This window comes from Eptesicus fuscus, chromosome 23 (assembly GCF_027574615.1).
Source record: "Eptesicus fuscus isolate TK198812 chromosome 23, DD_ASM_mEF_20220401, whole genome shotgun sequence".
Classification (NCBI taxonomy): domain Eukaryota; kingdom Metazoa; phylum Chordata; class Mammalia; order Chiroptera; family Vespertilionidae; genus Eptesicus; species Eptesicus fuscus.
The window spans coordinates 306930-334375 of NC_072495.1; the positions used below are offsets into that span (position 1 = coordinate 306930).

At 49.1% G+C, this 27446-nt stretch overlaps 1 protein-coding gene across 1 annotated transcript; it reads left to right on the forward strand.

Annotated features, from left to right (window-relative positions):
• Positions 1–1307: 1307 nt before the first annotated feature.
• CRTAM (cytotoxic and regulatory T cell molecule) lies at positions 1308–22255 on the forward strand. The gene is made up of 10 exons (XM_054712836.1): positions 1308–1326; positions 1413–1544; positions 6893–7045; positions 8660–8803; positions 9574–9735; positions 13252–13332; positions 16187–16270; positions 17982–18128; positions 20483–20569; positions 22128–22255. The coding sequence occupies exons 1-10, from the start codon at positions 1308–1310 to the stop codon at positions 22253–22255; spliced, it is 1137 nt and encodes a 378-aa protein (XP_054568811.1).
• The last annotated feature ends 5191 nt before the right edge of the window (positions 22256–27446 follow it).

The following is a 27446-nucleotide window of genomic DNA, read 5'->3' on the forward strand; positions in this document are numbered from 1 at the left end:
TGTTCTCCATATTCATAATTTCTAACCGCACAATATTCTCATGCTTCTGTGCGTGTTTTGTACTCTCATTGATAAGAATTGTCATCCTCAGAAAAAGTATGTTTTAAATTTAAAACTTGAATAAATAAGAAATAGCAACAAATGTGCCAACTTACTTTTCCTATCACTGTCCTTTTTGGGAGGATAAACTTACAGCTGCTTCAAATCAGTTGTTTACTGTTCCCTGGGGCAGTGACAGGGGAAGGGGGAGCCCCATCCTCCCTTCCATCCTGGATGCCTGCAAAGTGCGGGAGGCACATGTTGCTCCTTCATCAGCAAGGCCAGGAGGCCGAGGGGCCTGGGGCTCATCACTCAGTCCAGCCGAGTTCCAGGGTTGCAGACTCTGCAGCGCGCAGACCTGGGTGCAACCCACTCCCAGGCCTGTGTGATCTTGAGCCTCTCTTCCCTCATCTGTAGAGGGAGCCGCATAATTCTTCCTTTGAGGGTTAGTTTGAAAGTTAAATTAAATGCAGGTAAGCCTGGCTGTGTGGCTCAGTGGTTGAGTGTTGACCAGGAGCCAAGAGGTCACTGGTTCGATTCTGATCAAGGGCACATGCCCAGTTGTGAACTCAACCTCCAGCAGGGGCGTGCAGGAGGCAGCCGATGGATGATGTTTCTCTCTCATTCATGTTTCTCTCTAGCCCTCTCCCTTCTTCTCTCTCTAAAAGGCAATAAAAACATATTATAAATAAATAAATAATAAATAAGTAAATAAATAAATGTAGGTAAGAGGAACTGATGTCGGACAGAGCAAGTGCCAGTAGATGTTCAACTGCCCTCTTTTCCCATCCAGACTCCCCCCCCCCCCCTTCAGCCCTCCTTGCCTCGCAAGTTGCTGCTGGCTGAGGTCCTGTTTCTGGATGAAATGTGTATAAATGCTCAAATAATTGGTAGGTGGGTTGAGGCTGAGTCCCTGCCGGTGGGAGTGGGTGCTGGAGCCAGCTGTCCACACCCTTTCTCTCCCTTGTGTAAGAAATAAGATGCACCCCCAAATCCCGAGGTCCTGGGGGAACACAAAGCACACTCAGAGCCGGGCAGCAGGGCAAACGGCTTTCCTCCTGCAGGAGGGTGCGCACACATGGTCTGGGAGCACGCGCCCTGAGCAGGTGGTCCCTCGACTTCTAATCCTGACACATGTGACCTGTCTCTCACTCTTGATTGGAGCTCAGGCTCACAGTCTTTCCCAATTGGCTAATTCAAAGAAAGGGGTTGGCCTTTGCCATTTCAAGATGGTGGCGCCCAGGGGAGCTGCACATCATGTGGCCAACATGGTGGCTGCCAAGTCACGTGAGCAAAAATAGTGGCTGCTAAACTGTTGTTTGACAGAAAAGATGACTTGTTTCTTATCACACTCACAGTGGCCTCCCTGGTAGGCCCCCTGGAGACTGTGGAGGTGGAGGAGGGCCAGCCGGTGACCCTGAGCTGTGTGACGCCCCCTATGGAGCATGGCCCCCTGCAGTGGGTGGCCCCCTCGGGGTTCACCATCTTCTTAAACCAGCATCCCGGTAAGTGGAAAAACATCAATTGCCCCCAGTGATTCCCTCAGGGGTCTTCGGACAGACATGGGGCGACCAGAAGCCCGTGGGAGTACTGCAGAGGGCAGAGCCCCAGCAGCTGTCCCACATGTGGCTGTGCCCTGGGGCGTCTGCACGGGAACCTCCCAGCAGCTGGGAAAGGGGCTCATATCAGAAGCACCTTTTCCTGCCCTGCCTTGCCCCTCACCCATGTCACACTTCCAGCCTTATATCCATGGACAGGCAGCAGCCCAGGCACCCACTCCCATGACTGTGGCCACTGCGCCCTGTTCCCTCCACTGCCCCCTCCCTCCACTAGCCTCTGCACAAACTCCTTGAGGGGTTCTGGACTGCGAGTGGGCACAGGCCAGGCCAAGGGACACCACCAGTGAACGAATCCATGCACCAGGCCTCCAGTATGCATATGAGATCTTTGGTTAATCTCTTCCCGCCCTCTACCCCCTCCCCCCTTCCCTCTGAGATTCATCAGTCTTTTCCATGTTTCCATGCTTGTGCATTGAGAGTCTGCCCCCTGGTGGCCAGTGCGCATCGTAGCTGCCAGTGGTCAGTCAGACACTTAGCATATTATCCTTATATATATATAGACTAGTGGCCCAGTGCACGAAATTCATGCATGGGGGGTCGGGGTTGGGGGTATCCCTCAGCCCAGCCTGCATCCTCTCCAATCTGGAACCCCTTGAGGGATGTCCAACTGTCAGCAGTTGGACATCCCTTTCACAATCTGGGACTGATGGCTCCTAACCACTCACCTGCCTGTCTGCCTGATTGCCCTTAGCCACTCTGCCTGCTGGTCTGCTTGCTCCCAACTGCTCCACCCTGCCAGCCTGATCGATCCCAACTGTCCCCCTGCTGGTCTGCTCACTCCCAACTGCCCCCCGCCACCGGCCTGATCACCCCCAACTGAACCCACTGATGGACTGCTTGCCCCCAACTGGATTCCCCTGCTGGCCTGCTCACCCCCAACTGCCCCCACCTGCCAACCTGATGACCCCAATGCCCCCCCCCACCGGCCTGATCACCCACAATTGCTGCCCCTCTTGGCCCCTAACTGCCTCTACCTTGGCCCCACCACCATGGCTTTGTCCAGAAGAATGTCTGGAAGGTCTCCTGGAAGGTCTCCCAGTCTAATTAGCATATTACCCTTTTATTAGTATAGACTAGAGGCCCAATGCATGAAATTTCTGCACGGGGAGGGGGATGTCCCTCAGCCCAGCCTGCACCCTCTCCAGTCTGGGACCCCTTGAGGGATGTCAGTCTGTCCGGACAGTCTGACATCCCTTTCACAATCCAGGACTGCTGACTCCCAACCACTCTCCTGCCTGCCTGCCTGATTGCCCCTAACCGCTTTTGCCTGCCAGCCTGATCACCCCCTAACCACTCCCCTGACAGCCTGATTAATGCCTAACTGCTCCCCTACCAGCCTGTTTGCCCCTAACTGCCCTCCCCTGCAGGTCTAGTCATTCCTAACTGCCCTCCCCTGCAGGTCTGGTCCCCCCAACTGCTCTCACCTGCAGGCCTGGGTCCCCCCAACTGTCCTTCCCTGCAGGCCCGGTCGCCCCCAACTTCCCTCCTCTGCCAGCCTGGTCACCCCTAACTGCCCTCCCCTGCTGGCCTGATTGCCCACCACTGCCCTCCCTTTGCAGGCCTGGTCCCTCTCAACTGCCCTTCCCTGCTGGCCATATTGTGGTGGCCATCTTGTGTCCACATGGGGGCAGCCATCTTTGACCATATGGGGGCAGCCAACTTGTGTGTTGGAGTGATGGTCAATTTGCATATTACTCTTTTATTAGATAGGATAGAGGCCTGGTGCACAGGTGGGGGCTGGCTGGTTTGTCCTGAAGGGTGTCCCTGATCAGGGTGGGGGTTCCCTTGGGGGGCAGGGAGGCCTGGGAAAGGGGCCTGTGGTGGTTTGCAGGCTGGCCATGCCCCCATTGGGGTGGGGGGTCCCCACTGGGGATGGTGCTAGACTGGGAGAGGGGCTGGGGCAGTTTGCAGGCCAGCCACACCCCTGTCAGGTGAGGGTCCCTGCTGAGGTGCCTGGCCAGCCTGGGTGAGGGGCTGATGGCTGTTTGCAGGCTGGCCACGCCCCCCAGCAGAGACCCTCACCCCATGGGGGCATGGCCAGCCTTGGTAACGGGCTGAGGGCCATTTGCAGGCCCCTCCCTCGGCTGCCGGCCCGGGCGATGGTGACCCAAGCCTCCCGCGTGCTCAGGCCGTCTCCGTGTCCTCTGCTCACAGGCCCCTCCTTCGGTGGTTGGCCTGGGAAGGCAGGAAGCTTGGCTTCCTCCATTGCCAGGGGCAACCCAAGCCTCCCGCTCGCTTTGGCTGGTTCTGTGGCTGCTGCCATTTTTGTCCTGCTAATTTGCATACTCACTCCTGATTGGTTGGTGGGTGCCACAAAGTGATGGTCAATTTACATATTTATCTTTTATTAGTGTAGATTATTGACATATGACGTATGAGTTTCAGATGTACAACATAATGATTGACATGAGTATATATTCAATAAGTCTGGTTAGCATGGATCCCCTCACATAGTTACACTTTTTTTTTTGCTTTCAGGATTCTTAAATGTCTGTTTCATTCATCTCTGAGAGCAGGATTCTAACCCTCCTCTTCATACTGAGGTCATTTTATATCCCCACTCAACATTTCCAAGGCCACATGCTTGGAACATCTTCAAAACAGCAAACTTTATTCTGCCTTTGAAAAGCAGAGCCTTTAACAACGTAACAGGCTTTGAAACCATGAAACATTGATGTAGTAGATGTAAAATAACTAATAATTATTTCAAGCTAAATGAATCATGAAGATGAGATTCCAATACTATGGTTAAAAGTTCTGACCAAGAAACTTCATGTAGAGACTAGAGGTTCGGTGCACAGATTCATGCACAAGTAGGGTCCAGCCAGCCTGTCCCAATGGGGGCTGATCTGACTGGGCTGGCAGGAGTTAGGGGACTCAGAGGTTGGCCAGCTGGCCCCTCCCCCGATCAGAGTAGGGGACCAATTGGGGCAGGGCCAGCCAGAGGGAGGGGCTGCAGTGCACATCATGGTGACTAGTCGTTTTGGTCATTGCGGTCATTCTGTCATTCTGGTCACTTGGTTTTTATATATATAGATGATGCTGTTACATAATGCTTTTGGATGTTTTGTTTTGGGCTTTTTAAGGCGATGGCATGACCAGATGTCTCCCCAAGGAGGCCTGAATCTGGCTGGGTAGGTCCCAGCCAAGGGCCAAGTTTTCCCCTGGGAGACCCTGCAGGAAGATTTTTGCTGTAAATGGGGAAAGGGGACAGGGTGATTCTGGCATCTAGTATGCAGAGAGGCTGGGATCAAGGGTCAGGAGTCAGGGATGCATTTAAACTCCTTACAGTGCACAGAACAGCCCCTACGACAAAGAATTAGGGACTCAAACATCGACAGTGCTGAGGTGAATTCCTGCTTCTAGTTCATGTGACATCGGGAGGGACACAGCTATGGTTCTGGGTGAGAAATAGCTTTCCTTGCTCAGCCATTCTTGGCTTAACAGTTCCAGGCTTGTTCATATTATAAATCTCAACAGAAAAGAAAAAAAAAGAAAGGGAGGGAGGGAGTACTGGTTAGCTGAGGGCCTCAGACTGCAATGGGCCTCCCCAAAGAACAGAGAGGAACACAGCTGCTGGCTGGAATCCTCTGGAGTGTGACTTTTAAATCCTCCATTAACTAAACACCTGGAAGGACTAAGTCATAATTTTGTGGGAACTTCAAATAATAATGAACTTTTAAAATTCTATCTAATAAAAGAGTAATATGCAAATTGACCATCACACCAACACACAAGATGGCCACCCCCATGTGGTGAAAGATGGCTGCTCCCATGTGGACACAAGATGGCCACCACAAGATGGTTGGCAGGGAAGGGCAGTTGTGGGTAATCAGGCCAGCGAGGAGGGCAGTTGGCAGGGACCAGGCCTGTAGAGGAGGGCAGTTGGGGGGGTACCAGGCCTGCAGGGGAGGGCAGTTCGGGGGGACCAGGCCTGCAGGGGAGGACAGTTGGGGGAGACCAGGCCTGCAGGGAAGGATAGTTGGGGGGGACCAGGCCTGCAAGGGAGGGCAATTAGGCATCGATCAGGCTGGCAGGGGAGTGGTTAGGGGGTGATCAGGCTGGCAGGCAGAAGCGATTAGGGGCAATCAGGCAGGCAGGCAGGCAAGTGGTTGGGAGCCAGCAGTCCTGGATTGTGAGAGGGATGTCCGACTGCCCATTTAGGCCCGATCCCGGTGGGCTGAAAGGGGCAGTCGGACATCCCTCAAGGGGTCCCAGATTGGAGAGGGTGCAGGCTGAGCTGAGGGACAACCCTCCACCCCATGCACAAATTTTGTGCACTGGGCCTCTAGTCTAAAAATAAAAAGCACCCAGCTGGAACAATGAATATCAATGCATTTATTTTACATTCTTCACACTCATTCTGACAAGACAATATCAAATGAATCAGATTTCAAAAAGGTAAATCATAGTGGGCATTTCTTTTTAAAGCAAACACATCCTTTTTTAAAAAAAGACCCCACAAGTTTTTTTTTAAACCTTTTTTATTTTTAAAAAATATATTTTATTGATTTTTTACAGAGAAGAAGGGAGAGGGATAGAGAGCTAGAAACATCGATGAGAGAGAAACATCGACCAGCTGCCTCCTGCACACCCCCTACTGGGGATGTGCCTGCAACCAATGTACATGCCTTGACCGGAATCGAACCTGGGACCTTTCAGTCCGTAGACCAATGCTCTATCCACTGAGCCAAACCAGTTTCGGCAAAACCCGCAAGTTTTTTATTATTATTTTTTTTAGAGAGAGACATGGATGTGAGAGTGCCTCCTGCACACTCCCCTGGGGCTGGGTCCGAAACCTAGCATGTGTCCCAACTGGGAATCAAGCCAGCAACCTTTGGGTTCATGGGACAATGCCCAAACAACTGAGTCACACCAGTCAGGGCTAGTGGGTGTTTTCCACAATGTAATGTCTAAAATTCTTTAAAATTCTCCTGCCACCGAACCCTCCACCAGCATAGTGTTCTTAATTTCCTACAAACAGAAATAAAGCAAATGGTTTATTTCACAGATACCAGGATCAGCATATTTTATTTCCTACTCTCATTTCAAGCTATGGAGAGGCACCCAGCTGGTAACACTAGAATTTGTAAGCCAACTCAATCCAAGATGTGATGTTTGTTTCTTTAAAGTGTGGAAATTGAGAGCTATTTCTGCTAATAATCAATCCACCAAGCGTCTGTATTCATCTGGTACCTTTCCTCATAACATGCTTCTCCCCCCCCCCCATACAGCTTTAAAAAATACCAAATACCAGCTTCTTCATCACTCCCCCAATGAGCTCTCCATCCGTGTGGCCAATGTGACCCCGCACGACGAAGGCGTGTACACGTGTTTACATTACAGCAGCTCCGTGAGCACAAAGGCAGTGAAAGTGGTGGTGCTGGGTGAGTGCCTCACAGCGGGGCGCCAGGAGGGAGCGGGGCGCCAGGAGGGAGCGGGGTGTGCAGGAACATTACATGTCATTTCTAAACTTAACATTTTAGTTTTAAAAGGTTCCCTCCAGCTATGACCTGGGCACCTCTGCCATCTTTTGTTGGAAGGAAACAGAAGGGAACATTTTGAGTTGCAAGCCCTTAGATTAAAATGTGAATTCATGAAATTGGTCTTTGGACTCAACTAAGTTTCCTCTCCAGGGAAGTAAAAAAGAGTTAATATTTGATGACCTGTGACTAGGCTCTAGGGAATCAGAGGCGAACCAGGCACAACCCCTGTTCACAAGGCACTGGCACACTAGTTCCGGAGGGCAAAACGTGTGTGTAAAGAAAGGAGAGCATTATGACAGCAATGCCGTCAGGTGTACCTGCACTGGAGAACGGCTCACATCCTCTGCCAAAGCCATTTCCTCTCTCTTGAGGGGGGGGGGGGGGGAACTCGAGGAGCAGTGACAGCCTCCTGACCCACCACACCTGGCTTAGCTCAGGGATGTCAGTTTTGTCACGATCAAGTCCACTATCTTTACATGCTGGCTTTTTCTGTGTCAGAAGAGTTCAGTTAACAACATGATTCCCCATGTCATACCTTCTCTTACTGAATTAGTATGGTTCAGTGCCTCCCATATAGCAATGGCATGGTGCCAAAGTGTTAGGAAAGGGGGCTCCTGGGGCAGACCCCATGTGCTCAGCCCAGGGCTTTCTGTTCCCTCGCTGGCCACGCACAGTACTCTGCTCAGGCTGCCTGTGTGTCCTCCTGGCAGTCACAGCACCTGTGCACACCTCTGTCATTGCACTTGAACATGATCCTTTTCCCTACATGATCTGCTCATGAACAGTTTGGGGTGGAGTCTATCACTAGCCTACCAGTTCGGCATCTAACACATCGAGCCACGCTTGGTGCTGGCTGCCCAATGCCTGGCTGGCAGGTGGATGAGGAAATGAATGTGAAGAACGCAGGTCTGGACCAAAGAGTGAAGTAGAATGGGGAGAGCGAGAGTCTAACTACAAAGTGTGTCCAAGGCGGGAGCAGGAAGAGAGATCAAGGAGCCCTTTGTAAGACACATGCCTTTGATGTTGGAAGAGAGCAGAAGTAACTTATGGTGAAGTGAGTCATAGACTCAGGAAGTTTAGGGCTTAAACAGCCAACTTATAACCCAACTTCTTCATGTCACAGACCAGGAAACTGATAAACCACAAAATCGGAGGACTAACCCAAATTCTTATAACTAGTTGGTGACAAAGGTGGAGCTAGAATTCAGGTCTCTATTCCTCACCTAGTGCTCAACCAATCAAAACAGCCATACATCAAATGTGAAGCATTGTTTTTGTAAGACAGTCGGTTTGGGGATTCCCAGGGACTAATCACACGCTGGGTAACAGCCATCTGACGATCGCCAAGTAGCTGCACAGGCACAGCAAACTCTTAACTCTGTTCTGGGAGAGGGCAGGTGGAGAATAAGCCATGACTCAGACCAGACCCACAGTGACCTCTGCGTGAGCAGGCGCCAGGCTTTCTGAGATATGCAGACCAGCTACTTCAGCACAGAAAACTCTGTTTTTTTCTAGCAACTCCTCTCAAGTCAACCCTGGAAGCTTCCGTCATCAGAACGCAAAACAGGGAAGAGCAGGTGGCACTGAGGTGCTCCACGGTGAGGAGCAGGCCGCCCCCACAGATAACCTGGCGGCTGGGGAACCACACGGAGCTCCCTGGTGAGTGCAGACCCTTGGCCCCTCCATTTCCGAAGGATTCTGTGAATGGTCTGGCGCCCTCTGGTGGTGCGAGGTGTCAGAAAACCTCATTCAATAATTATCCGTTCCTTATAACCAATCACTATTACGTTTTAATCTTGGAAGGCTAATCACAAATAACATTATAACATGTTTTGTGCAAAGCAAGGTAGAAATCTAAAACGTAATATTATAGCATCTTAAAATTTGACAAAACTTTATAAACTAAAAGATAAAATAGAGCTATTACCTGTGAGCAAAACTTTTTAGTAGGCGTAACATTGAAAGCACATTTACGGCGTAGAACAGTGTCCTACCCTCAATGACAGTAAGTAATTATGTAACAAAGAATCTAAACTTCAAGCCTTCTGATGGAAGCGGGTAATTGTCATGCTTAGAAATGTGTATAGCTTGTTTATATTTCAGCAGCGTCACACGTGGTTTTACATAATCACGATTCTTGTTCGGTCAGAAGGCTTGCGTCTCCGCGTTTCCAGCGGCGCCAGGCTGCTCCCGCGCAGGCAGGGCGTGCTTTGGGGTGTCAGAGGGGCGGGTTCGCAGGAACCTCTCCACTGTGTTCGCCCGCTTGCCTTTGTGACCAGGCCACGCACACGCAGGCAGCTGTCTGTGGTCAGAGCGAGGACAGGAGCCAACCAGGCCGGCAAGAGGCCAGGCCCTGGTGTCTGAGAGCCACACCCACCAGGACCAGCAAACGGCCAGGGCCTGGCCTCACGCAGCGCCTGTCGCCGCAGGGGACACCTCGCACGCCTTTGACGGAGCCCGCGGGACCTGGACCAGCAGCAGCGCGCTCAGGGTCCCCGCGCGCCGCGGGAGCTCCTCCGTGGACTGCGTGGTGCGCCACGAGGGCCTCCGCGGAAGGAGGCTGGTGCTCTCTTTCCGGATCGAAGATTTGGGTAAGAACTGATGATGTCTGTCATTTTAGATTTTCCTCAGTGTTATACTATCGCACACAATGAAACCAAGGGGGACAGCCTTCCAGAGGAAGGCGCCTGTCAGCAAAGCCCTCCTTAACATCAGCTTCTCTCCATGATGGAAGCTTCTCCAGCTGGGCAGCTCTTCCCACACCCCTCGCCCCCCTCCCGCCCCCCACGCCGCCCCGCCGCCTGGGAGCCCTGCCCGCGGCACACACGCACAGTGTCAGCTGGCTTCCCGATCATGACGTCACACGCGCACAGTGTCAGCTGGCTTCCCGATCATGACGTCACACGCTCACAGTGTCAGCTGGCTTCCCGATCATGACGTCACACGCTCACAGAGTCAGCTGGCTTCCTGATCATGACGTCACATGCGCACAGTGTCAGCTGGCTTCCTGATCATGACGTCACACGGTCACAGTGTCAGCTGGCTTCCCGATCATGACGTCACACGCTCACAGAGTCAGCTGGCTTCCTGATCATGATGGCCTGGTCACTGGACCGCGCCTCATTGTAGTGCAGTCACGTTTCAGAGAGGTCATATGAACCACACCCATCTTTATATTTGACCCAAAAGGAGACAATATTAACGGAAACACATTTAAGCTTGTCTGTATCATTTTATGTGAATATGAAGCACTCACTTGGGGACATTGTCATGATTACTCTTTAGATGTGTTTTGTTAAAACTGTTTTTGAAGATTTTAGTGTAATCATGTTAATATTCTGAGCAAAACAAGATGACAAAAATCAACAAAACATCAAATATTAAACGCGAAGAGGAGGTGCTTCCATTTTCAGAATCTCAGGTTTCTGAGTCCTTCGCTGTAAGTGGGAGAAATACTTTTTACCCCATAGAGACTCACCTTTTGAGCCAAGAAGCATCCTCTGAGAAGCAGCCATCAGGCCTCTCAGGTGAGAGCTTCCTGAGAAGGGCTCCCTGCGCCAGGGAGGCATCCTCTGTGGCTCTGTGGTCCGTGGAAGAAAGTGCACCTGAAGGGCCCCTTGCTCCCCGCATCCCCTCTCCGCCACCGCCACCGGTCCTACCATCGCTTTCATCAAACCGTCCTGGAGGCAGCTGCCATTGGGAGACTCCGACCCACAGCCTGCAGCGGGGCTGTGACCTGATGCAAATATTCCACCTTGCCCGCCCTTCAGTGATGGAGGGAGCACAGGGCAGGCGGGGCCTGGGGAGGTCACCAAGGAGAAGGGAGACTTGATGTATCTGATGCTCCTGAAAAACATGCACATTCTTAAACCAGAGCACCTGCAGCGCAGAAGCTTACCTGGGAGAGAGGAGGGCACGGCATGGCAGCAGCTGGCGAGCTGATCCCCCGAGTGACCCACGCGGAATTCTGATTTCCTATCACTTATTTGAAGATGGGATAAAAACAGAAAGTTGAGCAACTGTGGAACTAACTTTTTAATAGTATTTAATCTTTTTTTTTCTTTATTAATTTGAATTTAAATAGTCGTGGCAGCTGGTGGTGCTGCGTGGACTAGCTGAGGACTGTGACATCTGGTCAACCAGAACAAGTCTCCAGTCCCACCATCAAACTGTTTAACAGGGTGTGTCTAGCAGCTTACCCACAGAGAGGACAAATCCAGTTTCTTATCTATAGACTCCAGTTCATATATATTTATGCATAAAATAGGTTCTATAGCTATATACGCATGCAACACAGGAAATATACAAATATTGCCTATGTATGCACATATGGTTTTTATATACACACTAGCAGCCTGATGCACGAAATTCGTGCAAGAGCAGGCCTTCCTTTCCCCGCTGCCGGCACCAGCTTCCCTTTGGCACCCTTGCAGCCCCGGCTTTGTCCAGAAGGTGGTCCAGAAGGATGTCTGGTCTAATTAGCATATTACATTTTTATTATTATAGATCTATACATACATTATTATATATCTAACAAGATGTATAATGTGTGTGTGTGTATATATATATATACACAGTTTTGTACATAAACATATAATTATCTAATTTTACATAGTATACATTATTCTAGAAGACCTTAATCATGGATAAGTTTTATTCTATGTGTCCCCAATATTTCTCATATGTTGCTCTTCTTGCATTTTCTTCTGGTACTTCTAGTTGCCTCACTTTCGAGCATTTTCCTCTTTTCCTTGCCAGTAACTCTCCTGTTTCTTCGATTTTCTCTGGTGTGTTTGTGGTTATGCTGGCATGGACAAGGGTTCGGTGAGCCTGAGGAGGGGTGGTGAAGGATTAAAGAAAAGATAGACAAAGAGAATATAGCTGGGGCTCAGAGGATATCCTGTGCCTGATGAGGCCACAGAGAGGGATCCAGCCAGCAAGCGGAAGCTTTATTTTACAGTCAGAGGTAAACAAGGTAGTGGTCAACATAGTCACAATGTTCTTGTGAGTTTCACCTTGTTTTGGCAGCACTTGCTGCACCTCCCACAGCCCATTAGCATTGCAGGAAGGATCTAGGGAGCACCATAAGGTTAAGCTTAATTATGCTAAGAGAGCTCTGCCCTCTAAGCTGGGACTTGTTTGTGGCTTTGCCAACAGGTCAATCCAGGGCTTAACTCTAGAGCCGCTCCCACATGTGGTCACTGAGTTCATTTTACTTTCAGTCCATGTCACTTTTTCTCGTGTTTCCTTAGTGATTCTTCTTCCTTTTCTTGGCGCTCTTATATGCAATTCAGGCTGTTTAAACAGTTTTCCAAAAATTTTAATGTTTGATTAAAACAGGAAGACACTAAAACCATGGAACCCTTTGATTAAATGAAGTACTCATAGATTTCATAGGGACATACCCCTTGTCACCTATCAGTATTTGCAAGTTAACAGATACCTTTTAATACGCTCCTTGGGTGCAGGCCTATTCACAGACAGCTCAAAGCTGTGCTAAGCGGAACCTCTGGAAACATTTCTAGATACTGTTTTACATTATACAAATTACCATTTAATAAGCACTGTGCTCAATAAATAGCCAGCATAGTGCTAAACAGGTGGCATGAATTCATTTTTACAAAAAACGCCAAGAGGTAAATGCACTTAGTATCTTCATATTATGAGTATTAAGAAACTGAGCATTCAAAACATTAGGCATCTTATTCAAATTCACTCAGCAACAAGCAAGTCAAGCATTGGAACTCAACCCAGTCTGTGCCTGATCCAAAGCCACCTAACAGCGAGTGGTTAGATATGTGAGTGGGTGAATGATGGACAGGCAGGGAGAGACAAGTAGAAAAGGCAGAGACCCTTTGCCCAGGGTGCCATATGCTCCTCCCCAGAGGTCACAGGCTGCACTCCGAAGCCAGGGAGCTGGGTAGCTGGGCAGCGGGAGCCACAGGGCCATACACCAGCCGAGAGCTACAGAGCAGCAGCTCTGAGGCTTCTGCAAAACCTCCGAGAGCAGGTCGCAGGAGACTACATCCTCCACCCTATTCAGCTGAGTACACTGTGGGCAGGATTGGTCTTCGTAGTGGCTGAATTTTGTTTTTCCCCTTTTTTAGTTACTCGTCAAGAGACGGCCTCAGATGCCCTGGGGAAAACCTCTCCGTCCTCACGAGATGCCCTGCAGGCTGCTAGCACTGGTAAGTGTGGAAATCATTCAAACTTAAAAAAAATCCTGCCTCTTTGGGAACTCAATTTTCTAACTATAAGTTTTAAGAACATGTTTTTTTGTTTTGTTTTGTAACAAGACCATTCAGGACTCCCTCCAGCTTTGTGCCACAGTTAACATCGAGGGTTCAGAGTAGCTAGCACCTTGTAAGCGCCCTCTCTCTCTCTCTCTCTCTCTCTCTCTCTCTCTCTCACTCACACACACACACACACACACACACACACACACACTTGTGACATTTGCATGTCTACTGTGGAGACTCATTTCTTTGTTTTCCCATCTAGACCAAAAACAAAGAGCAAAGAAGCAGGATCTGGAGATTTGATGTTTCTTATCATCAAATAACAAAGTCACCTTTGAAAGTTTGTCACTTACTTGGTTGTCAAAAACTCAGATAGTTTTAATGACAAAATCCTACCTAATAAAAGAGTAATATGCAAATTGACCGCACCTTCGCTATGCCCAAGCCACCGCCACCAGCCAATCAGGGCGAGTATGCAAATTAACCCAACCAAGATGGTGGTTAATTTGCATACACTGAGGGAGGGAGGAGTGAAGACTGAAGACAGCATAGAAGGAAGAGGGAGGGAAAATGGAAAGCAAGGCGGCTGCTGGAGGGAAAGTGTGGGCGGTGTATGCGGCCGCAGAGGCGGGCAGTGGCGGGCGGCGGCGGCAGGTGCGGTGGGTCGGGGTGCGCACTGGCGGTAGTGGCGCGTGTGGCCGTGGAGGTGGCTGCGGCCGTGGGCACAGGCACAGTGGGGCAGGTGGGCGTGGTGGGGAGTGCAGCGGCAGCAGCGGTGGCGGCAGCGGCAGTGGCGGCAGCGGTGGCCATGGGCGCGGTGGGCAGGTGGGACGGGGTACGCCCTGCCCGCCCCGCCCCGCTTGCCGCAGCGGGAGAGGTGGGGGTGCGGGAGAGGTGGTGGTGGCAGGAGGGAAGCCCACTGGAAGTCTTGCAGGAATCTTCCTGCAAAACAGGCCCCTAGTTGAACTATAAATGCAGAAGAATGCAGAAAGCCTACATTATAACTTGCAGACAGTGAGCCCACTCGATGGTGAACTCTGGACAATGATCACATATTTAAGTTATGTTTTATTTCACTCAGCTTAGCCTCTGGTAACAGCCAGCGCTCAGAAAGTGCATAGCAACCACTGCGGGCAGGATGCAGGCTTCTGGCTGTGGTGCCGTGAGCGCCACCATGAGTCTTGCCCAGAGAGGCTGCGAGTCTCTTCATAGGCGTCTGTAACCGTGTGATTTGGTGGGATAAGTACGCTCATAGCATCATCACGTGCATACCTCTGAGTATCAGATCACACTTAAAAAATTGCTTATCTTGAATCATATTTAAAAATAAATGTTTAGGGGTTTTAAACTGATAAATAACACTATGTGCCATATAGTTTTTTGAAGGAGAATGGAAATTGAAAATATGAAGTGGAACAGCCACATCATTTGCTTCATAAGCCAATATTTTTACAAATGTTTAGAATCTAGCTGTCTTTAAGTTGGCTGACACCACTACTAAACAACTCAATTTTCTGCTCTGCCTTTTCATCTATACTAATAAAAGGGTAATATGCTAATTAGACCAGGAGACCTTCTGGACGTCCTTCCAGACAAAGCCATGGTGGCGGGGCTGAAGCAGAGGCAGTTAGGGGCTATCAGGCTAGGAGGGGAGGGCAGTTGGGGGTGATCAGGCTGGTGGTGGGGCAGTTGGGGGTGAGCAGGCCGGCAGGGGGGGGCGTTGGAAGCAATCTGGGATGGCAGGGGGGCAGTTGGGGGCAAGCAGGTTGGTGGGGGGGGGCTGTTGGGGGTGAGAAGGCCAGCAAGGGGGGCACTTGGGGGTGAGCAGGCAAGCAGGCAGAGTGATTAGGTGTGATCAGGCAGGCAGGCAGGTGAGCAGTTAGGAGCCAGTGATCCAAGATTGCTAGAGGGTGCAGGCCAGTCTGAGGGACATCACCCTCCATGCACAAATTTCATGCACCGGGCCACTAGTATATAACATAAGAGTTTAAAAATATGGTTTCTAAAACTCCTTTCAGTTTTCAAGTTTTACAATTAACAATAGCCATTTTATTACTGTTAACAATAGCCATTTTCAGTAGAAGAATAGGTGGTTTCATTCCCCTTGTGTAATGGGCTAAAGAGCCAGATATTACAATGGGAAAAACATAGGGAGGATAAACAACAAAATCAGGAAAAAATTTTTATAAATTGTCTTCCCTAGCAAAGGCATCCTGGTACATCCACTTCTGGGGGTGGGGGGCACACACATAGGTTTGAATGACAGCTGAGCCTACTTTTAACATGAAGTCATGGCTTTGTGCATTCAGGCTGCAGGTTTCCTATCCATAGAGCTCGGACGCCTCCTCACTGTCCAGGTGTCACCTGGAAGCATCCTGTGCACCTTTTCACTCATAGACCTGCTTCGGGAAGAAAGTATACAGTAACGGTTTTAATGTTGGGTTCTGATTTTCAGTATTGACTCTGCCACTGCTCTGCTGCAGGACTTTAGACAATTCATTTAAGTTTTGTAGAACTCCGCTGGCCCAGAGCTGTGGTGAGAAGTAACTCGCTCAGTCTAAGGCCTGGTACAAAGTAAATATTCAATAAACATTAACCTTAAAAAAATAAGGCAAAGTAAGCCAGACCATTCACAACTATTTTGGGAAGACATCTGTTGTTCAGAAGTGACCTCATTGTTTTTTAGTGAGCATCACTAAATTTGGTCACCAAAGCTGCTTGCTGCTTTTGGATGTCCTTGTGTGGATATACACACTCTACATACACAGTTGGAGGCATATGTCCTGTGTTTCTCTCACCTTAGCTGCAGCGATGGAAGATTTTAGTACATCAGTGATGGACAAGGAAGAGGAAGAACAAACCACTCAAGACCCCGACTTGCCCACTGGTAAGTCTCCCACCACCTTTAGAATAAACACTTGACATTTTAACCACTTAACCAGTAAGTCCAATGGTTTCTTCAATTCTCATTCCTTTTGACCTTTCTGTTGCTTACATAGCTGCTCCCTGACTTAGCTGCCTCCTGCCTCCCTGGTCCATTGCATTTGCTGCCACTTCTGAGCCCATTAGCTAATTTTCCTCCTTCCTGTCACATAGACGTGCTTCTGATTTTTACTTCCCCATCCTTGGTTCTTTCCTTAATATTTAAAGAGTTGACCCATTCCTAAGACTGTTCCTGTTGCCACCAGGCAGGAGATTTTGTACTTGTATTTTCAGAACATTCTCCTGAACATTATTCCCTGTTTCATCCCATTTCCTACATTTCTCAAGCTGAATTTTCTGCCAACGCCTCAAATTCAACATTGCTAACAAATGAACAAACTCTGTCCCACAAAACCAGCTTGTCTAAAGTGTCACACAGGCCCAAACTATGGTGTCCTCCTTCACTACTGGCTGTGCATGTGTATGTGTGTGCACATGTGTATGCATGTGTGCGTGCACACTCGCATGTGTATATACACATACATATGCAATCAGGGACTTTTGAGTCCAAGGACTTTGTGTCGTTTCTTTCAGGTGTTTTGATCCTGACCCTCATCATCTCCTGTATGCAGTATTACAACTTCAGCTTTCCTTCTATCATCCATTGTGAGCACCTTACCATCCAAACATCCCTTCGCACTTTTCACACCTGTGTTCAGGAACCTCCATGGCTCCTGAGAGTGAGCCTTAAACCTCCCCTCCATGGAGTGCACTCTGCCTCCATCCTCTGCAGCTCTGCCTCTGTAAAGTCCTGACAAGAATACCTTTTTTCTGAAAACACCTCGCTTAGATCGCCCTGCCCTCACTTATCGTAACTTGCCTCAATGAAAGGAAAGACCTCTTCACTCCTCCCCTGATCCCTTTTCAATGTCAATTTCTTCACTGGAACTTTCCTGACTGAACCCCTAAACACAGTATAATAGTGACACGTGTGGATCTAAGTTTAGGCATACGTGTGGATCTAAGTTTACTTCTTTTTGTTTTAATTAACCTATTTGTTTACACACATGGAGAACTATCCCTGAATGACAGGGGTGTGCCTGCTGCAGCCCCAGGCATGGCGTTCTGCACAGAGCCCACGCTCCCTATTGCTTGTTGGTTGGGCTGAGGGGGCCAGGACATTGAGCAAAGCTAGAGCCCATGGAATCAGAATTCTAGGTTTAGGAAAGACCTTTATGGGCTCATCAAGTTTACTTCCAAATACCTTCATGTAAGACCACATTCAGCCTAGTCAAGATAAATAAGTATTCATTTTTTTGCATAGTTTTTTTTTTTAAGTTAACAATCTCTCTTGCTAAACCACACTTACTAAAAAAATTATTCCTTAGAGCTAATTTGAATCCCGACTATCATTTAAGTCAGTATTCTCACGTTTTCCCTAGAAATGAAAATCAACTAGTTCAATATCTATATAAATTAAAAACCTTTTCCAAATTATCCCACAAAATTACTTTGTTTATATTCTTGCTTTCAGAGAGTAAATAGTATGAATCTTTTTGCCTTTAGGGTAAAGCTCTTCATCTCTTCATTTGAGCTGCCTATTAGCCTACCCTATCTTTTGGAAGGGTTGTGTGTACTCCCTCAAACTATTTAAAATCTGTTCATTTTCCTTATAGGTGCACATCCTCAGTATGACGGGTTGGTGAGGAAGAATAGCGGCATACTGCTGCTCACACTCGTGTCCTTCCTCATTTTCATTCTCTTCATCATCGTCCAGCTTTTCCTAATGAAGCTTCGGAAAGCACACGTGATCTGGAAGAAAGGTGAGCTGCCGAGAGCAGATGGAAGCACAAGATGCTGAAACAATGGGGAAGTCTGTCAGTTAGAGCTTTTCTGTTATCTGATGTGTTGTCACTTACATAAGCAACTGTTTGTCTTAGAGTAAGCAGAGAATTTGAATCTCCAGGAACTATAGTGAAAGAGTGCAAAGCCAAGAGAAACTAGAGCAGCTCCAGGAACTGGAATTATGTTATAAAAGTGTCTACTCACAAAAAGAAACAAAAAAGAGAGCTCATCCATCCATCCATCCATCCATCCATCCGTCCGTCCGTCCATCCGTCTATCTGTCGGTCCATCCATGCAATAAGCATTCATTGAGCAGCTTTTGTGTGCCAAGCACTGGGGATACATCTGTCAACAGGACAGACCAGGCCCTACTCTCAAAGAGTTCTTCTTCTAGGAGTGGGCAATCAAAGCTTTAGTCCCATTTTGAAAGAATGCACTCAACTTCCCTCAATCATATGTTAGCAATTTTTTTTCTAAGCATTCTGATTAAAAAGTTGTTGGAGACAAAAAATATATTATACTAGTGACCCAGTGCACAGATTTGTGCACATTGAAAGGAAATTAATTAGAAGGTAGCTGGCAGGACAGGACTGGGCAAGATGGGTGGGACACGCCCTGGCGCCAACCTCCTGTGGTCCCTCCCAAGCTGGCTGCATCTGGGGTGGTACTGTGACTCAAAGGGCATTTGCTGAGTGAGCAGGGTCCCTTCGGCAGGTGGGGTCCCTCATCCTGTCCTGCGGGAATTGGGCTGAAACTGGCTCTCCGACATCCCCCAAGGGGTCCTAGGGTGTGAGAAGGCACTCTACAAAGTTGCTGTCATACAGGGTGTGGAACGCAAATGCAAGTGTGCAGTAAACCAGATTTGGGCTGACATAACCCATGGCCGAAGGTGGAATCATGCGGCCTCACAAGGAATCGGGCTCCCTCCTCTCTGGTTTCAGGGTGTGTCACCTGAGAACCGAGAACTGGTGCTGCCAAATCACTGCTGCTCGGTAGCTCCTGCATTGAGCATCTGCCTCCTGGTGGTCAGTGTGCATCATAGCTACTGTTTGGATGGACACTTAGCATATTAGACTTTTATATATGTAGACTAGGAGCCCATTTGCAGGAAGATTCCTGCAAGCGGCCACCGCGCCCGCACCCATACGCCACTGCTGCCCCGCCCAGCCCCGCCCGCGCTTTCCCTCAGCAAGCCACCTTGCTTTCCGCTTTTCCTCCCTCTTCCTTCTAAGTTGTCTTCAGTCTTCACTCCTCCCTCCCTCAGCATATGCAAATTAACTGCCATCTTTGTTGGGTAATTTGCATACCCACCCTGATTGGCGGGTGGGCGTGGCTTTTGGCTGGTGGGCGTGGCTTGGGCGTAGCGAAGGTGTGGTCAATTTGCATATTACTCTTTTATTAGGTAGGATAGCTAGCATAGAAAAATACCTATTAAAATACATAGACTCAACATCTATCAGAGCGAGAAGGGACCTTAGAAATTATCCAGAATAACCAGTCTATTCAATTCATTCCATAAATGTGGGTCTAGACTAAATTCCCTCTTTAATTCTGAGCAGTTACTTAGCCCTGTGCCATTCAGCACAGTAGCCACAACATGGCTATTGAGTGCCTGACCTGTGGCTAGTCCCTCCTGAGATATGCTGTAAGGATAACACACACCCCATTCTGAAGGCTCAGCGCACACACGCACACACACACACACATGCACTCACATGCACACACACGCACATACATGCACTCACACAAGAATACAACATATCTAATAATAATATATTGAATCTACTAGTTAAATTAAATATATTACTAACTCAATTTCCCCTGCTTCATTTTACTCTTTGAGCATGGCTACTGGAAAGCTTAAAATGACATGTGAGACTTGTCCTATACCGCTATTGGACAGTGCTGACTTAGCCACATATGTGACAGAGGACTCATTGTTTTCTCCAGCAAAACCCTGCGAGTAGACTTAGAAGCAGGGGCTGGCTGCTCTGTGTACCTGCACAACAGGAAGTGCCATAGTATTGTTTCAGAAGCTGCCACTGATGCTTCATTCCCAGTTTTTAAGGGCTATTGATTGTTCTTTCCCAAAGGATAACATTTGAGTCCCAGCTGCTGTCATGTGACTTCTGCAATTCTTGTACTGCCTCACACATAACTGTGGGACTCAGCACAAACAGTAAGAATGATTGGCTGAATGATTGAGGACATGAGGAACGCTGACTCTACTGCTGTATAGAAACAGAGTCATCATGTTACTCAAACATACATTTCTCATGTAGATGATGCCTGTGGCGCCTGAAATTAATAATTTGGTTTTCTTTCCTTGCAGAAAATGAAATTTCAGAATATACTCTAGAAAGTTACAAATCGAGGTCAAATAATGAAGAAACATCATCCCAGGAGAAGTATGGCCAAAGTAAGTCAACCATGTGACCTGATGTTTGAAAAATGAAGCTCATTGATTTGTTGTCCTTAAGGGGAGCAAAAAAATAAAAATTTGATTTTTAGGACTAGAAAGTCGACTTCCGAAATCATCTTATAGATCTTGAAAAATGAAAAGTAGTTAAAAAAAATAGGAAGAAAAATCACAGTTAGGTTCATGTAGCTGGTGACTCCAGCAGCCATCGCCGTGTCCTTGCTGACACGCATGCCCAGCTCTGGCTGCATGTCCATCTGCGTCCACAGTACCGTGTGGACACCCTTACCAATGAAGGCCTTTATATCACCTTGTCATTGTGGGGAGTTGATTTAGCCGTGGCAGTTCTCCTGCACGTGGTGAAGAACTGGATTTACTCTGTGAATCCCGGATCCTAGCATAGGACTTGGCACAATGGAGGGTTGAATTTGTGTTGAATAAACGAATACAAGGCCTAACAAACTCAAACAGAAATGTGTTTTATTTTTTGGATGGCTTCATTGCAATTCCTCAAGCAAAATATGTAAAGAAAAATTTGAAACAGAGTCTAAAAGAAAAGAAGAGACAGAGAGAGAGAAGTCTAGACAAAGATCCAGTAGAGAGAAGCAAATGTGAAGTGAGAATCTTACACCTTCCAACCTTTTGCTTCTTCATGCGAATTAACGTAGTCTACCAGCTGAGAGTCACAAGAAATGCAGTGAGCTTTGCAGCTGGTTCTGTCCTTTTATGGAGGGTTGTGTAGGAATCGTGCCTTTACAGCCGTGCTGCCCTTCTTTCCTCCTGACTGAGTCGGGTGTGAAATGGCGAGAAGTAGCTGTACCAGCCGGAGTGGGCTGTGTGGGAGCTGAGGGTGGGAGGAGAAGTGTGTGTGAGCTACAGACAATTCGTTATATTGCAACCCATGTTTATACAACATCCATTTCCTCAATCTTGTCTGGAAGGAGGGGAATGATGTCAGTTTTCCACGTGAGTTGTGTTGCTTGCTCTGCCGGTTTTCCTAAGCAGGCAAACCGCACAGTGGAGCTGCAGCTTTTAGCAGGAAAGACACGTCCTGAGCTCCGCGGCTGACCCAGCCAAAGCCTTCCAGTTCAGCCTTAAGGGAAGTTAGTGGGAGCACCTGCGCTCAGGGATCACTGCCTAGAGAGCTGTCCCCAGGGTTTCTGGGTGGTGGAGGCATACTTTTGCGGGCTCAGAGATGCTCTCTGGGCCGCCCGCCTCTGAGCGCAGAGTGGCACAGACCCAGATACTTTTTTTTCCCAGAAGCCCTGGTACTTACAGTAGGAAATTCTGCTGAAGACAAAGTATTTTCCCCAGCAATACATTATTTTGTAGCAGAAATGTCCATACATTTTATTTCAAGTGTATCCTTTTTATTTAACAAGACCTGTTAAAAGCTAGACAATAACAATATATTCAGATCATTTATATGCATTTGTGCATTTCAGATTCAATTTTTAAGGCATTAACATTTGGACCTAAAATACCACGTGCAGTGTTTCAAATAAAGGGTGCGGTGCTGTTCAAGATAAATGCTCACCTCCCACATGTTTTCTCCCAGCTTCCCGTCCTAAGAGCTGCATGGACTACATCACACAGCTGTGTTCAGAAGCAAAAACAAAAAGGAAGGAACACACGCAGCAGAAGTTAATGAGAGGGCACACGCATGGGCCAGAGAGCGTCGTGTAGTGCCCCGCGGTAGAGAGCATGGCCCGCGGTGGGGAGTGTGGCCCCTGGCAAGGCGCAGCCAGCGCTGGGCAGTGGCGGGAGGAGCCCAGCCTGTGACAGGAGGAACGTGCGCTGAGTGCCACGCAGGACGGTGTCTTTCTCGGGAATCAGCCTGACTCAGAGCAGTGGACAGGACTGAACATGGACCTGAGGCTTCGCAACCTATGATGCCTGACCCTACTCCAAAGCAGGAAGATGCTACGGAGCCTTGGACTGGTCAGGGGAACCCACCAACAGGGTATTGTGATGGGAACAGATTTTAGATGGAACTAGTGAAACTACTTAAAAATTTTAAAATCTTTCTTTCTGGCCTGGCCTGTGTAGCTCAGTGGTTGAGCATCAACCTATGAACAAGGATGTCACAGTTTGATTCCCGGTCAGGGCACGTGCCTAGGTTGCAGGCTCAATCCCCAGTGTGGGTGTGCAGGAGGCAGCTGATCCATGATGCTCTCATCATTGATGTTTCTCTCTCTCTCTCTCTCTCTCTCTCTCTCTCTCTCTCTCTCTCTCTTCCTCTCGGAAATCAATAAATATATATTTAAAATAAATAAAATCTTTCCTTCTGATCTTCATGAAAGAGACCTAAAGAAGGTCTCTAGTCCTGGGCATTTATTCTAAGACTAGGGGCCTTGTGCACAAAATTCATGCATGGGAGGGGGGTCTCTCAGCCCAAACTGCACCCTCTCCAATCTTGGAGTCCTCAGGGGATGTCCTACTGATAGCTTAGGCCTGGTCCCCATGGTTCTCTGCTCACTGCAGACCTGCCTGCTTGATGCCACCGCAGGCCCTGGTGTCTGCTCTCTGTGGGAGCCTGCTTGATCTTAGCCGCCGGGGCCAGGGGCAAGCAGGGCCCTGGTGACTGCTCTCTGTGGGAACCCTGTGGGGGACTGCTTGCCCCTCGCTGCCATGGCCAGGGGCAAGCAGGGCCCTGCTGTCTGCTCGCTTGCTGTGGGGGAAATTCCTGCCCTGCCCCTGGCCTCTTTCACGTGCGCTGGCTCGGAGTGCCTGGGTCCCGGGGATGTTCCTGCCCCACCCCCAGATGCTCCGTGCCTGCACATTAGGCCCCGAGTGGCCGGGGGGGTGGGGAGGTTGTTCTGGGACCCCAGCTCCTCCAGGCCACCTATATGCACGCCTACAGGTTCAGAGTGGCCTGGGTCCCAAGGACGCCTGACCCTGGGATGCAGGCTGCTTGGCACCGGCATGTGCACAAGTGGCTGCCCCTCCCCCAGCCGCTCTGCATCTGCATATGCAAATTAACTCAACATCTTTGTTGGGTTAATTTGCATACTCACTCCTGATTGGCTGTCATCATCATGGAGGTACAGTCAATTTGCTTATCTCGCTTTTATTACTGTAGATGGACTTGGGGCCGAGAGTGGCAGGTTCAGTGCCAGGGAGATGAATGCCCAGTGAGCACAACCCCGAGATGGGGCTCAGTGCCAACAGGCCCAGGACTCTGGCTCCCTGGGTTTTCTTTCTAAATCACAAAAGCTGACCTGGTGACAGTTTTTTGGGCTTTTTTAATGACACTTCATTACAAAAACATGTACAAAAGAGCAATAATGATTTAATTAACCAATTAGTGACCTAATGGTTGCTTTAAAAAATGATTTAATAGCAGAATATATGTATATTTGTTTTTCTAGTGGTTTGTATTCCAACTTCTAGTTCCTACTCTCACCTTCACATGTAAAAGTGGTGTGCTGGATGGACCTGGAGAGTATTATGCTAAGCAAAATAAGCCAGTAAGAGAAAGACAAGTGTCACATGATATCACTCAATATGTGGAATTGAATGAACCAAATAAACTGATTATCAAAAATAGACCCAGAGTCATAGAAGCATGAACAGACTTGAATCTCAGAGGAAAGGCAGGGGAGGGTGGGTGGGAGGAGATCAACCAAAGACCTTGTCTGCATCTATGCATAACCCGTGGACACAGACAATGGGGTGGTGAGGGCCTTGGGGGGGGGGGGGGTGTTGGGAGCAGCTAAAAGAGGTTAATGGGGGAAAAAGAGGACCTATGCAATACTTTCAACAATAAAGATTAAAAAGAAAGGAAAAAAGAAAGTGGCATGCTGTGTATGATGTAAAACCTGTAATGAAGTGTTTGAAAATTCCCAGAATTAATTGGTACCCAGTGTGAGTTTGGCAATCTGTGTTTTAGACTGAATAATTAATGAATGAAACTCACACTAACTGTAAAATGAATATTCTAAGCTCCTCAGTAAAGGACATTATATTAAAACTAGAGGCTCGGTGCACGAAATTCGTGCATGGGGTTGGGGGGTGTCTCTCAGCCCAGCCTGCACCCTCTCCAATCTGGGACCCCTCAAGGGATGTCCGACTGCCCGTTTAGGCCCGATCCCAGTGGACATCCCTCTCACAATCCAGGACTGCTGGCTCCCAACTGCTCGCCTGCCTGCCTTCCTGATTGCCCCTAACCGCTTCTGCCTGCCAGCCTGACCACCCCCTAACCACTCCTCTGCCAGCCTGTTTGATGCCTAACTGCTCCCCTGCCAGCCTGTTTGCCTCCAACTTCCCTCCTCTGCCGGCCTGGTCACCCCTAAATGCCCTCCCCTGCAGGGTTGATTGCCTCCAACTGCCCTCCTTTGCAGGCCTGGTCCCTCTCAACTGACCTCCCTTGCAGTCCTGGTGCCTCCCAACTGCCCTCCCCTGCTGGCCATCTTATGGTGGCCATCTTGTGTCCACATGGGGGCAAGGATCTTTGACCACATGGGGGCAGCTATGTTGTGTGTTGTAGTGATGATCAATCTGTATATTACTCTTTTATTAGATAGGATAGAGGCCTGGTGCACGGGTGGGCACGAGCTGGTTTGCCCTGAAGGGTGTCCCGGATCAGGGTGGGGGTTCCCTTGGAGTGTGGGGCGGCCTAAGAGAGGGGCCTGTGGTGGTTTGCAGGCCAGCCACGCCCCCTGGTGACCCAAGCGGAGGCCCTGGTATCTGGAATTTATTTACCTTCTATAATTGAAACTTTGTAGCCTGGAGCTGAGCCAGGCCTCCTGCTCACTCTCACTCCATGACCAGCAGCCATTTCTGTTTAGGGTTTGTTTACCTTCTATAATTGAAACTTTGTAGAGGGTGGTATGCTAATTAGACTGGGAGAGCTTCTGGACATCCTTCAGGACAAAGCCATGGTGGCAGGGCTGAGGCAGAGGCAGTTAGGGGCAATCAGGCCAGGAGGGGAGGGCAGTTTGGGGTAATCAGGCCTGTGGGGGAGCAGTTGGAGGCGAGCAGGCTGGCAGTGGGGGGCAGTTGGGAGTGAGCAGGCTGGCAGGGGAGGCAGTTGGGGGCAAGCAGGCTGGCAGACAGATTGGTTGGGGGTGATTAGGCAGGTAGGCAGGTGAGCGGTTAGGAGCCAGTGGTCCTGGATTGCGAGAGGGATGTCTGACTGCTGGTTTAGGCCCAAAACTGGCAGTCAGACATCCCTGAGGAGTCCCAGATTGGAGAGGGTGCAGGCCAGGCTGAGAGACAACCCCCCATGCATGAATTTTGTGCATCAGGCCACTAGTCTATACTAATAAAAGGGTAATATGCTAATTAGACTGGACATCTTCCGGACGTCCTTTCTGACAAAGCTGGGGGCTTGGCCGGCCAGCAAACCACCCCTGGCCCCTCACCCAGGCCAGCCACACCCCTCAGCAGGGACCTCCCACCTTGATTGGGGGTGTGGCTAGCCTATAAACTACCCAGGCCCCTTGCCCAGGCTGGCCCCATCCCAGCAGGGACCCTCACCCTGATTAGGGGTGGGGCTGGCCTTCAAACCCTGTAGCCCCAGCCCTGGTGGTCCCCCACAGCAGGATCCCCCACCCCGATCCAGGACCCCTTTCAGTGAACCAGGCTTCTATCCTATACAATAAAAGGGTAATATGCAAATTGACCCTAATGGCAGAATGACCAGAATGAACAACTGCTGGACCAGTCACTATGAGGCTCACTGACCACTCTTGGTTCTTTTCCCAGGCTGGCAGGCTCTGATTGCCTGATGGCCAGCCACCCTCTATGGGGTTGGGGCCGGCAATGGCGGGAACAGCTGACCTCTCAATCCCTTACCCCGGGTATCAAGCACTGATCATCGATGGCGAACAGGGAACTGGGGGTGTGTGGTGGTGGGGGTGGGGCCAGCTGCAGGCAGCTGGAGAAGATGGCCCTGGTTGCAGGCCAGGCCTAGGGACTGTACCTGTGCATGAATTTCATGCTTCGGCCTCTAGTATATCTATAATAATAAAAGTGTAATTATACCGGACAGCCGAACGACCTTCCAGATGAAGCCAGGGCTGCAAGGGCATCAGGCCTTTAATATAGAATAAACTTGCTTAATTAGACCTGCTTTCTGACTTAGCTATACTTTTTCCATCCCAGTGAAACACCCCAACTTCTCTTTCAGGTAATTATCAGCAACACAGCAGTAAATAACAACATGAAGCAGATTATTATTGTAGATCACGCAGGGAGAACAAAGGGTAAAATATTTAACTGTAGCAGTGTTTGACTATATTCTGTGCAGTGAGAAAACCTGAAGTCATTTTCAAGTTCCACCATTTCTTACTTCTTTTCAGTCGGGTCAAGTTTCTAAACTTTCTAAATCTTCATTTTCCAGCTAATGAAAAAAAATAGGATTCTACCAAGTTTCCTATCTACCTACAGGACTTCTGTGAATATCAAATGAGATGAGGCATGGGAAAATGCTTCACAGACATTTGGTTAAACTGTAAAATATTTTCACCTGGCTATAAAGCAAGTTGGGTTCCTGGGCTGAAGAAACCCCAAAGACGGTAGTGGCTAGGGAGAGGAAGCCAGGCATTGCTACGTGACATCATTACCCAATACCCACAATGACTGTTTCCAGGTTGGGCTGGGCTATGGGCTGCATTTTCCTCTATGGGGTCTTAGCCGCACTGCTGTGATTTGGTGGTGTGTTGCTCTGGGGTGGTGGTGGGGCCTGTGTCCCACTTGGGGGAAGCCAAGTGTTGGTTTGTCAGTGCTGGATCTGTGGTGCTGTTTATTTTTAAACTAGAGGCCTGGTGCATGGAATTCCTGCACTGCACGGCTAGGGTGCCTAGGCCTGGCCAGCAATCAGGGCCGATCGGAGCCTTCCTTATCCCGGCTGCCGGTTGCCAGCTGGGGCCTT

What these genes read in the sequence shown, in the direction of transcription:
- CRTAM (XM_054712836.1), top strand. An exon ending in GAACCACACGGAGCTCCCTG is followed by an intron (nt 8,804 to 9,573) that starts GTGAGTGCAGAC and finishes CTGTCGCCGCAG; the next exon opens with GGGACACCTCGCACGCCTTT. An exon ending in CCTGCAGGCTGCTAGCACTG is followed by an intron (nt 13,333 to 16,186) that starts GTAAGTGTGGAA and finishes CTCTCACCTTAG; the next exon opens with CTGCAGCGATGGAAGATTTT.